The sequence below is a fragment of the Macaca fascicularis genome, chromosome 9, assembly GCF_037993035.2.
Source record: "Macaca fascicularis isolate 582-1 chromosome 9, T2T-MFA8v1.1".
Taxonomy (NCBI): domain Eukaryota; kingdom Metazoa; phylum Chordata; class Mammalia; order Primates; family Cercopithecidae; genus Macaca; species Macaca fascicularis.
The window spans coordinates 7,430,871-7,443,058 of NC_088383.1; the positions used below are offsets into that span (position 1 = coordinate 7,430,871).

At 40.4% G+C, this 12,188-nt stretch overlaps 1 protein-coding gene across 11 annotated transcripts in view; it reads right to left on the reverse strand.

The window, feature by feature from the left end:
- PRKCQ (protein kinase C theta) overlaps positions 1-12,188 on the reverse strand; it is a 144,222-nt gene that overhangs the window by 70,120 nt on the left and 61,914 nt on the right. For 6 of the 11 annotated variants that reach the window (XM_005564580.5, XM_005564579.5, XM_045361809.3 and 3 more), the window contains exons 3-4: positions 8,820-9,019; positions 4,998-5,058 (exon numbers count right to left, since the gene is read on the reverse strand). In XM_005564580.5, the coding sequence (XP_005564637.3) occupies positions 4,998-5,058; positions 8,820-9,019 (261 nt within the window). Of the gene's footprint in view, positions 1-4,997; positions 5,059-7,977; positions 8,269-8,735; positions 9,020-12,188 lie in introns of all 11 variants that reach the window. The other 5 variants (XM_074000947.1, XM_065520263.2, XM_074000946.1 and 2 more) reach the window with 3 other exon arrangements.

Sequence of the window (12,188 nt, forward strand, 5' to 3'; positions counted from 1 at the left end):
TAGGCAGGTGGAGGTAGGTGAAGGAGAGAAAGAGAGAAGTTGGACAAGAAAGGTCCTGGCAGAGATGCTTCTGTGCTGAATTCTGAAGGACAGATAACTCCTACTAATGTGTGGGAGAAGGTATGGTGGGGAAAAGCCAAAGTTGCTCTCTCTGGGTGGAAGGGAATGAGCAAAACTACAGAGCTAAGGTTCCTCAGGGTGCGGGTGGGGGTCCAGAACTAGCTGGGCATTGCCAGAGTGCAGAGGGTGAAGCAGAAATGATCAGCAGTCACTTCCAGAAGATGTGTACGTGTTAGATCAGTTTGGACACTTTCCTGCAGACAATTTGCAGATGCTGGAACGCTGCAGCAGGGGCAGAGGCATTATGTGGTCAGATTGGAGCTTGGCATTGTTACTTCTAGGACCACCATAGGAGAATGGATGGGATATGGCAGGAGGTAGTCAGGAAGTAATTAGATAATGAAATGGACAAAATATTGACTAGACAACATGAACATAAATGATTGACTGATGCACTCATATGGAAGTTGGAGGAAAAGGAGGCTATAAAAATTATGTCCAGGTTTTGTAGAATGAGTTATTATATAATTAAGTACGATAGTAAGTTATAAAAGAAATAGGTTGCTCGTGAATGTGGTAAGTGTAATTTTGGATACTTAGTTTAATTTGGCCCCTTAAAATGTGTAAGTACAGGAAATTTAGTTGGAGAGGTCTGCTAAGAAGCCAAACATAGAGTCTGAACCATAGGGACGTCATCTAATACCATCTGTTTGTAACACACTTAGCTGTACGACTTTTTCTAGCAAAGCCGGGGAGAATGAGAGGGGAGAATGCAAGGTTTGGAGATCAGAATATCCATGGCAAAGAGGGAACTAACAAGAGCAGAGTGCTGACAAAGGCTTATCATGGGAGCCAGGCTAGGTAGCGAGTTAATGCCAGAAGTGGGCTAATAAATGGGGTAAAAGGGAAACTGAACTAAAGGCTAGTACTTATTGGCTGAGAAGAAGGGCAGAATTGACAGGGGAGGAGGATGAGCTCTGGAAAAACAAGTTCTGAGTGTGAGTCCCTGGAGGTGGAGAATTCTGAGTGATGATATATGGGTTGAAGGTTGGTTACTGAATGAATAGAGAAACATAGGAAGGTGTGAAATAGAAGGGCGGGGGGCATGAGACGACCATGGGGAATTCTGGTTACAAGAAAGTAATAACAGGAGAACAGAGGAAGCAGAGAAAAAATGATTCCTGCTCAAAAACTCAACATGAGGGGATTTCAAAGAGAAAGAACAAAGTAGTCTGCTATGGAGAGCGGAGCCATTTACTTCCCGGTGAGTTAGAGGACTTGAGGCTTCCATGGAAGAGGAACACTAGAGACATGGTATTATCTCAAGTGTTATTCAAATTTGAATTCCTTATCCCCCACTCATTTTCCTCTTCTTTCCATATCTCCCACTTCTGCCACTCCTACCATTTTCCCAGTCTAGCTATTTTAAGAGATATTCTCAACACTTTCCCCCTTCATTCAACTTACATTTTTAAGGAGTAATTATTATTATTATTATTATTTGGAGACAGGGTCTTGTTCTGTTGCCCAGGCTGGAGAGCAGTGGCACTATCTTGGCTCACTGTATCTTTGATGTCATGGGCTCAAGCGATCCTCCTGCCTCAGCCTCCCAAGTAGGTGAGACTACAGGCATGTGCCACCATACCCAGGTAATTTTTAAATTTTCTTGTAAAGATGGGGTCACTCTACACTGCCCAGGCTGGTCTCAAACTCCTGGGCGCAAGTGATCCTCCCACCTTGGCCTCCTAAAGTGCTGGAATTATAGGCATTAGCCATTGCTCCCAGCCTAATTTTTAAAGAATTATAAAGCATCTCAACTATGTACCCTTAACAGGCATTCTGTAGATATTTCATCTACTCTACAATGAAATCTTTCTGCAACAGTATTGTCTTTTAGACTATTCCTTTTATTTTATTCCTGTAGCCACACTCCTAGAACAGATTTTTATCACTTCTCCATAACATAAGTGAAATTTTGTAGACCAATACTGTGTAATTCCTTAAGTAAAAGAAAGTATATTCTTCCCATTAGTTCAAAGCACAACCCAAGACTATGCACTCCTCTTGCCCTCCAATATCTGTCTCTGACTCTTCATTCTGGTTTCAGCAGGAGCCTGAGAGTCTACCTAGGCTGTTCTCCCCGCAGCCCTCACCCATGGCATATTCCTGCTCAAGCCTTTACTTTTTCCTCCTTGTAAGGCCATCCCTCTTCTTCAGAAAACTCAACTCTTCCTACCCTTTAATGCCCACACTGTGGAACTTACTGAAATGAAGGCAACATACACTGATCTCTTGGTTAATCAGTATTTGTGTGGTTTAGGTTATAATTTTATCTAATTGTCTGATCTGTACCACCTCTTCAATCTGGGTTCATGTTCCCTGAGTAGAAGAACACGTTTTGCTTTCCTGAATCCTTCAGAAGATGATTTATTATACTAACAATGAGCATTCTTAAAAGAAAGTGGCATCCTCTACTCTCTTCCTTGTCATTAACCAGGAATTTTCTAGTTAGGTTATTCCATAACTTTGGTTTTTAAAATTAGATTTTTTTGACATATAAAAATTTAGAGACCGAGTGTCAATTTGGATCTAGATATAAAAAGTTTTAAATATTACAAAGCTTTATTCTTAAAACATTTCCTAGGCTTTTGTCATTATTGTTTGTGGAATATCATTGTTTTTGCCCAACTGAATTTGCTCTCTCATTCTAATAAAGTATTTAAGTTCCACAGGAATAGGAGGACTGTCCATGGAATTGTTTTTCAAAGCAGGGATCTTAAAATCAATTACCAAAAATACTTGCATTCTGATGAAGGGCCCTTTTTCCCTTCCCTTCCCTTCCCTTCCCTTCCCTTCCCTTCCCTTCCCTTCCCTTCCCTTCCCTCCCCTCCCCTCCCCTCCCCTCCCCTCTCCTCCCCTCCCTTCCCCTCTCCTCCCCTCCCTTCTTTCTTTCAAAGGACACTTTTTCTCCTTTCTTCCCTCCCTCCCCCTTGTCTCTCTCTCTCTTTCTTTCTTTCTCTCTTTCTTTCTTTCTTTCTTTCTTTTTCTTTCTTTCTTTCTTTCTTTCTTTCTTTCTTTCTTTCTTTCTCTCTCTCTTTCTCTCTCTCTCTCTCCCTCCCTCCCTCCCTCCCTCCCTCTCTCCCTCCCTCCCTTCCTTCCTTCCTCTCTCTCTCCCTTTCTCTTTCTCTCTCTCTCTCTCTCTCTCTCTCTCTCTCTCTCTCTCTCTCTCTCTCTCTCTCACATCCAGGCTGCAGTGCAGTAGCAAAATCACTGCTCGCTGCAACTTCGACAACATGGGCTCAGACCATCCTCCCACCTCAGCCTCACAAGTAGCTGGGACTACAGGCATGCACCACCAGCTCTGGCTAATTTGTGTATTTTGGGTAGAGAATGGGTTTTGCCATGTTGCCCAGGCTAGTCTGGAACTCCTGAGCTCAGGTGATCTGCCTGCCTCATCCTCCCAAAGTACTGGGATTACAGGTATGAGCCACCATGCCCAGACAGGACCCTTTTTCAATTTACATTGGGTCATGCTTTAAACTAATGGGAGGAATGTATTTCTCTTATTCAAGGAATTAAACATCATTGATACTATTATTTAGGTCAGCACTTTCACCTTTTATGCAAATCTGGTTATTCAGATATCCTGCAATCACTCTACCTCAGCCAATTCAAAAGTTATACTATGTGTACTATATATCTACACCTTCCAAGAGGAAAAAGAAATAAAATTTCCGGTACATTTTTCCCTTCTCAGTAATGCTTTCTTTCTCTTAAAAAATTTTTATTCTGGAAAATTTCAAATATACATAAAAGTTGAGCAAATACTATAATCAATTTCCATGTATCAGTCATTCAGTTTCAGCAATTATTAATTAATGGCCACTGTCTTTCAGTATACCCTGTCCATCCTACACCCCATGCCCCTGGATTATTTTGAAGCAAAGCCATGGTATCATTTTTTTTTATCTAAAATATTTCAGCATATATCTGTAAAAGGTTAGCATGCCTTTTAAAAAACATAACCACAATATTATTATCACACCAAAAAGATGAATCACCCAGGCCTCAATATCATCGAATATCTGGTGAGTTTTCTATGATTATTTCATAATAATGTTTTCTGTGATTATTTCATAATATTGTATTTCTCTGATGTATTTGTTTGAATTTAGACCCGGAGGAATTATATATGGTAAGCCAAAACTCAGAAAGCACCATAAATGCATGAGGTCAAACTCGCTTCTTCTTGGTAGTAAAACTAATTTAGGAAAAAATGAAGTGAGTTTACCATCAGTAAATTTACATGTCCATGCTGTGGCTTAGGATTTTATAAGTAGGGGGATTTGATTCACATACTCAGCCCTGACAGCCTGTCTCAGCACATTGTACCGGGAAATTTAACTTCTGTGGCCAAAGTCCACATGTAACGTGGAACCAAAACCCTTTAGCTATATGTTTTCTCACCTTTTCTTGTTCCTAAAAGGACTTGAGGTGACTTACTTCAAGTATTAGCATTTTGTTACTAATTTTATGGAACATATTTATCTACTTCTTAATTTGTATTCTACTGATAATATGGCAGGTTGTTAGAACACATCATTTAAACATAGACAGTGTGTACACACATAACCACACATCAACAGTCTTTTGTACTTAGACTGAATTCCTAAACTAAAATAAAGACGGAGTCTAAGAGCATTGGGCATATGGATTCACATCACTTAAAAACAAGGGCTGTAAATGTTTTATATTTCTACATTTTTCTGGCCCAGATAGTGTCTTTTAAAGTCATGCCTGAGTGTCTCTGAGAATTTTAAAACAATTTTTTGCCTCTTTATTCTTTTCTACAATAATTGCAAAGGTAAAATAAGCTGCATTTGAGGAGAAGGCCATGCCCTCCTCACCCCCAAACAGGAAGAAGAAATGTCACTTGCCACTCATTTCCAGAAAGTATCTTGCATTCATTAGCATTCGGCCTTGAGGTTTCAGCTCTAACTGGTTGGGAGAAGGAGAGAAACATCAGTCAGAATGCGAAACAAGCCCTGAGCTCAATGACATCACTGGCTACTGACGATGGCAAGAGATTTCCAACACAGAATACAATCATTGTTACTCTCCACTGTACGCACACTCATTGTCATCAGACGACTGTAGCAACTGTGACAGTCGCCTTTCTTTTCTTAAAACATCCCAGCAATTCATTAATTTTATTTGGATCTAAAAACTTACATGAGGAAGAAATAAAATCCTAAAACAGATTCTATTCGGTTTTCTGGTGCGGTGATGCTGCTTATCTGAAGAACTGTCACAGGGAAGACCCAGATCTTCATCATGACAAAAGAATCGCAGGCACTGGGACTGGCTTCCTTGGGGAAAAAGCTCTTCTTTTGAAGGGAAAGATAAATCCTGCCTCTTTGAGGCTGCTCCCAGGCCCCTGTCTTCCTTTCTACCTGGGATGCATGCCTAAGTTAATCAGGGCATTCAGTGGGGGTGGTTTTTCTCTTTCACAAAGAGAGATTGTATTTTTAGGTAAGTCTTGGATCCTCCACTAAAGAAAATTCTAATTACACTGGTCTGGGAAGGAATTTATAAGTGTATATAAATATATACTTCAGTACTCTATTATTATGTATAAGAGGGCAGAACAAAGTGTCATTTTAAGGGATGATGTAGGATCTCCCATGAAGTGACATAAGCAGAAGAAAGGACAAATCCAAGTCCAAGACAACCTGAGCACTGATGTTAATCTATTAAACCATCCCATTATGCCATCAACAGACCAAAAAGAATAAGAAAGAACATGACTTGAAGGTCATTGTTGGTCATTATGTCCGTGGGTTAGCCAGGTGAGCCAGAGTAACTAAGAAATAGCAAGTAATGTCCTGTGGAACTCAGGATTGAATTTGAATCGTGGCTAAATAATTTTCTGGTTATGCGACCTTGTGCCAGTCACCGTCTTGGGAAATTGCTGAAAAACGGACATAATAGCAATGCCTATGTCACAGCATTACTGCTGTGAGAATTTTGTGATAAAATAAGCTTGCATTGCTGCGACAACTATACATTTTCATATGAGTTTCAATAGATTCATAGAAAAAAAGTACTTTTGACATGGCAGCTATGCACCATTGTTCTCTGGCTTGTGGAATAAGGAGTAAAGATGGAGGCAAAAATGGAGATGGAAGAGCTATGGCAAGGGGCCCGTTTCCAAATGGAATAGTGAAAATTGGCACCAGGTGACCACAAAGTTGGCAATATTCCGTACTTAGTAGTGATGGAGAAATTAAAGCAATTAGCTCCTGGAAAAACAGCACCCATAGAAAGCCATATTCCAGTACACTTTGGGGAGCAAATAGGAGATAGCCATGAAAACAGTCACAACCTTGGGGAAACAAAAAGTGTCTCTCAATATGGCATTGAGAGACATGAAAGGCAAATGTGAGAATATCATTTTCTTTAGAGAAATGAGCGTTAGAAACATAGATTCCAAAAGAAGCAAGGGAAAATGTAAGTCCCAAACAACCTGTTGGCCCTTAAAATAAAAGTAAATTAAGAAATAACCTTGGCAAAAAAAAAAAAAAAAAAAAAAAAAAACAAAACAAAAAGTCCACCAAAGCTTAAAAGTGCAAAAAGTGTGCTAGTTGGTGAAATGAGCATCTGAATGCCACCATGTGCTTATGTCTAAATAATCCTAGAATGCAAGGAAAAGTCTGTTAAGGATGAAATAAGCAAAATCCTAGGCAAGAAATCATATGCAACTTGAAGAGATATAAACAGAACGGCAACCTGCATATCAGTGAAGACTACTTAACGAAAAGATCCCGCCCCCCGACTTATCCTTTCATTAATTGAGAAGGAAACATGAATAGAACTGTATTTTTAAAATTGGGGAATTGACGATTCTTTTAAAAAAAAGTTAGGTAGACCCAATAAACTGGTCTTCCTCAGTTTCCCCCATTCCTGCTTCTACCTAATAAAACAATTAGGTTCACTGCAACTTCCGCCTCCTGGGTTCCAGTGATTCTCCTGCCTCAGCCTCCCAAGTAGCTGGGATTACAGGCACCTACCACCATGCCCGGCTAATTTTTGTATTTTTAGTAGAGACAAGGTATCGCCATGTTGGCCAGGCTAGTCTTGAACTCCTGACTTCAGGTGAACTGCCCACCTTGGCCTCCCAAAGTGCTGGGATTACAGGCATGAGCCACCGCGCCCAGCCCCAGGAACCCTTTTCCCAAGCCAACACACAAGTGCTGAGTAGATACTGCCCAGCTGAATTACCTGGACATAGCTAAGCATGGGCATGAGCACCTTTTTAAAAATCTTGGCATATATTTGTCTCTAAAGATTACTTTAGCGATGCAAGCAAAGATTTTTATACTTTCTTAAAAAGCATTAATTTTTTTTAGGTCAAAAATACAAAACTGACACAAAACCCTAGTTTTTAGGTTTATGTCCTTCCCATTTGAAACCTGTGACTTGAAAATCTTTTGAGTGGATTTCTTAAAATCAGTTATAGAAAGTAAGAAGCAGAAAGTCAGGATTCCCTCCTTTGGCACAGATGATATAAACATTTGAAAATATTTTCTGGATTTCAGATCAGGTAAAAGCAGTTTCTTACTGATATATTTTCTTTTCTTTTGTGCCTCAGAAATTTTCATTAGAATTTTTTTTAACGCTTTCATTATTTTACCCTTCCTTTTAACATTTCTAAATATTTACTACCATAATCCAGGTTTTTAACAACTTGGTGTGCTAAGATGAATTGTGTATGATGCACTTCTTAGTCAAAGTAAGCTAAGTGAATTCATTACAGCTGAAAAAAATTGTAGGAACTGTCGAAATATGGAGAGAAAAGACCAAACATTAAATGGATCTTTGTTCTATCCTCTCACATTCTGATAGCTTTTTACTTACTTTAAAAATGTACTGATGGGCCGGGCGCGGTGGCTCACGCCTGTAATCCCAGCACTTTGGGAGGCCGAGGCAGGTGGATCACAAGGTCAGGAGATCGAGACCATTCTGGCTAACACAGTGAAACCCCGTCTCTACTAAAATACGAAAAATTAGCGGGGCATGGCGGCGTGCACCTGTAGTCCCAGCTACTTGGGAGGCTGAGGCAGGAGGATGGTGTAAACCTGGGAGGCTGAGTTTGCAGTGAGCCGAGATCGTGCCACTGCACACCAGCCTGGGTGACAGAGCAAGACTCTGTTTAAAAAAAAAAAAGAAAAGAAAAAAAAGAAAAAGAAAAAGAAATGCATTGATGAAGTTTAATAAAATTAAGATTTTGATATCTCAATGTGTTCTGAGTCTATTGGATTAAACAAGTAATTTCTAAGTTAAAAAGCATTAGTTGTTGTTTGATAAATCTTGATTAAGTTTTATATACAAATATTATTCCCAAAACTGAAAAAGTGAATGAAACTGACAACTGGATTGATAGACAAAAATTCATCCCCCACTTAAGGGGAATTTAAGATGTTCCAAGCCTGCTTTAACAGTTTTAAATAAATAACACTTTATCATAGTCTAAGAGACTTTCTACAACTCTTTGATGTGGGCATCTGAAGATGTCAATGTGTTCTACAGCCCATCAAGAATAACCATTGCCATTGTCAAATCACCAATAAGGAAGTGGTAGGGAGCCTGGTGACCCGAGGCCAGCGTAATCACACCTTCAGATTGACATGGAGTTCTGAGCCAGTCGTCTGTTACCATCATGCTTATCCCTTAGGTGCATACACTTTACACAACGTTACCCATATTTCTGTCTTCCCGTTGTTCTTCCTGCACCTCTCAGCCAGCGAGTGGAGTTCCACGGTGGTTTCAGAGATGAGGTCCACGTTTTTGCCTTTCACAATGATCTGCATGACTCTTCCCTTGTTGATGTGGGCATCGAAAGTGCTGTCCCAGGGTGGGTACATGGTAGGTTTTTTCTGGATATACATCTGCCCATTCTCTAGGAACAGAAAGGTAAGTTCTCATTACTCCTTCAGCCAGGGCTGGAAAATAATTCAGTTCAACTCAACGGTAGCACCTGCTCCCTCTGTTCTCTGGGATATAGAATTCTGTTGGGAAGACAAAAGCAGCACATAAACAATCAGAGACAATATGGGACAGAATGAGACAGTCCCCCGGTCTAGATGCAAGGTGATGCATTGAACCTTATAAGTTCCAATGTAGGTAACTCAGACAACAATCTGCTAACGCCTTGGACTGGAAATTGTTACCGAAACACCAGGCGTTCTAGGTTTTGCTGCTCACCACACAGAAAGTCAATGACTGAAATGACGAGAATTGCCAAGGAAGAAGGCTTTAATTGGGTGCTGCAGCCAAGGAGACGAGAGCTCAGTGTGAAGTCGATCTCCAAGACCGGCTAAAACTAGGGATTTATATAGCAGGTAAGAAATGTAACTTTGTATGAGAAAACAGGAACTTGGGAGGGGTAAGGAACCAATCACAATGAACCAGGAGCCTGGCACTTCCATCTCTGGATGCCATGATGTGGTAAGTTTCAGTTCTTTAATATTTTTTTTGAGAGGTGTGGGGATCCTTTCCTGAGGAAGAAACTCAGAAAGTTCCAAGCTTTAAGATCAAAAGGGTCCATTTCTATAATTAGCCAAAAACAACCGTCTATGGTACTATCGGGTTGGTTTCAAAATGTTCTTTTCCTAATCAACAGTTAGTTGCTTCACTCTGGCTGTAAACACCTGAGCAACAAACTTTTTAAAAAATCTTTTATGCCTTTGAGATTCTCCTTTATTAATCTGTCGTGTTAATCCTACGGCTGATTAACCTCACTGGCCCCGGGTTAAACATAGTCAATTCAAAACTACTGTGTGTTCATCTGAAAGACATAGTGGCATAATTTAAGCGTATAATGAATGCTCCTTTAATAAATATTTAAATTTTTTTCCATTTGACATAAATACAGTAAGAGGCAATGATCTTTAAAACATAATGAGCCATTATTTCCTTCTCTAATTCTTGGGTGAAGATACATTTTACATGTACCATGCACCCTCAGCAAAAGCTGATGGGCAACTCGGAGAGGTGGTGCTGGTCTTCACTCATGGAGCCAGCGAGGCTGAAGCAGACTGCAAGTCTGCAAGTGAGGAAAGGTAAGCAGGTAGCAGCCCTGGAAATAGTAATGAATCTGTAGACGGGAAGGTCAGTTTAGGGGAAACCTCCCTAAAGCCGCACTGTGATTGGCAAAGAGTTTGCTAATTAAGAAGTTTTTCCTTGTCTTTCATGCACATTGAATTTTCTCTGGTATTTATTCTTTAATCATTTCAGAAGCAGAAACCTGCATTTGAGGGTTTGTTTCTTGTGATATAAGCACATTAAGTGGCAGACTTAGCAATTCAGAGATGTCGATTAAGCAAAAGGGGAAAAATCCGCTTACAGCCAGGAAATAAAGCCCTTCTAACTTTCGAGGGCCCCTTCCGTCCAACACACAAAGCTAAGCAGAGCAGGCATTTAGCGTTTGTTAAATTAGTATTTATTTTGGGGGTATACAAGGAGTTGAATAAGCTTGAAACTCAAATGTTAGATAAACTTGGCTAGGAACGATATAAACCATGAGATTACTAAAGGTGGAATAGAAAGGGGAAAGTTTTTGTGGGTTGGTTAAAAAAAATTGGACTGGAGATTGGGCTTTTTAGAAACCAATGGCAATATTAATGATCACAGTAACATTTTACTTCCACAGACCTGAAGCTTCCCTTTTGGATAATTCCTTTTGATGGTAACCATTCTCTGTGCCTAGAGAAAAGGGCCAAAAATCCTCCGAGAAGGGGCAAACATCCTCGAAGCAAGGCACTTTTTACATTTGCATTCACCACGTGTGTAATTACCTAAACAGAGGATCCTGACTATCTAGAGTGTTACCGTTTTCAGTGACTCACAGCCCCACCGTCCCATGGTCTGTTTGTCCTTGTTCTGTTGGCTTATTGTGGAAAACACAGTCTTACACTCCAAGAACTGAAATGTGTTTAAATTCTGTAGAAGTAAATATTGAATGATAATATTCAGAGTGATTTCTTTTCAGAACAAACCCAAAATAAAATCAAAAGCAAAAATCTCTAAACTCCCTCCAACTCCACAGGCTAATCTTTAGGAAAACCAGTTTCCTTCTTTTCTGACAAGGTCTCTCGATCCACATGGCTGATTAGACCAAGTTCAAAGGCAAGGCCAAAAACAATTAAAAAAAAAAAAAAAAAAAAGGCCCTCAGGAGGCAAATGTCAGGGAGAACTGAGAGGGTAAAGAGAACTGGATCCAGGAGACCCATTAAGTCAAAGGCGGCTTTGAAAAACTCAGACATTTTACACTTCAAAGATGTCTGTGACATTTGAAAGGTTTTAGGTTGGGAGCAAGTGGCATTCACACTTTTAACTAAACAGGAGAGAACTCTGGGCAGAAAGGAAATCAAGATGATTCAGACAGTCTCCCTGGCTTTGATGTGTTCAGAGTGGCTGGAAGGACAAAGTCAGCTGTGAAGCAAAAAGTCTTTTGGTGGGGGATGCAAAATAGTAGGTTTGGGAACCCCTAAATGTGAACTGTGAGCATCTGGCAGGAGGTTCTCAACATCTGAGTCAGTTTCTTCTTGCATCTGCAAATGTCCCTGCTCACAGGCCTTTGCAGGACAACCCTATATAAGATAACACACATCCCTGCCCCCAGTCCTCTCTTCTTTACACTGCTTTTTGTTCCTTCATTACCTGCTGTTGGTATTTTTGTTTATTGCCACTTTCTTCTGCAAGAATAGATGCTCTAAAGGGAAGGCAGTCTTCCTGAGTTCCTTCTGCTTATTTAGTTGACTTTTTTTCCCTCTATGCTCTGGCCCCAGCACTCTTGCAGTGGTCTCTCTGTAAACACTTTTGTGTAAGTGAACTGTGACGGCTTCCACAGTTACTGCAAGCCTGCATCCATTGTCATTATCATTCTCTACAAAGTGTCTACTAAAATCAAAATGCACGTAGGGAAACAAGAAAAGGTGTGCAGTCAGGAGAGTTGTGGGATCTAAACTCCCTCCTACTTTTCCTTTGGAAATCCACGGCAAACTTACAATGCGGAGCTGAGGCTCTCAGAGAGCGGAAGCTGGTCAATGTGCCCACAGAGAAATTCC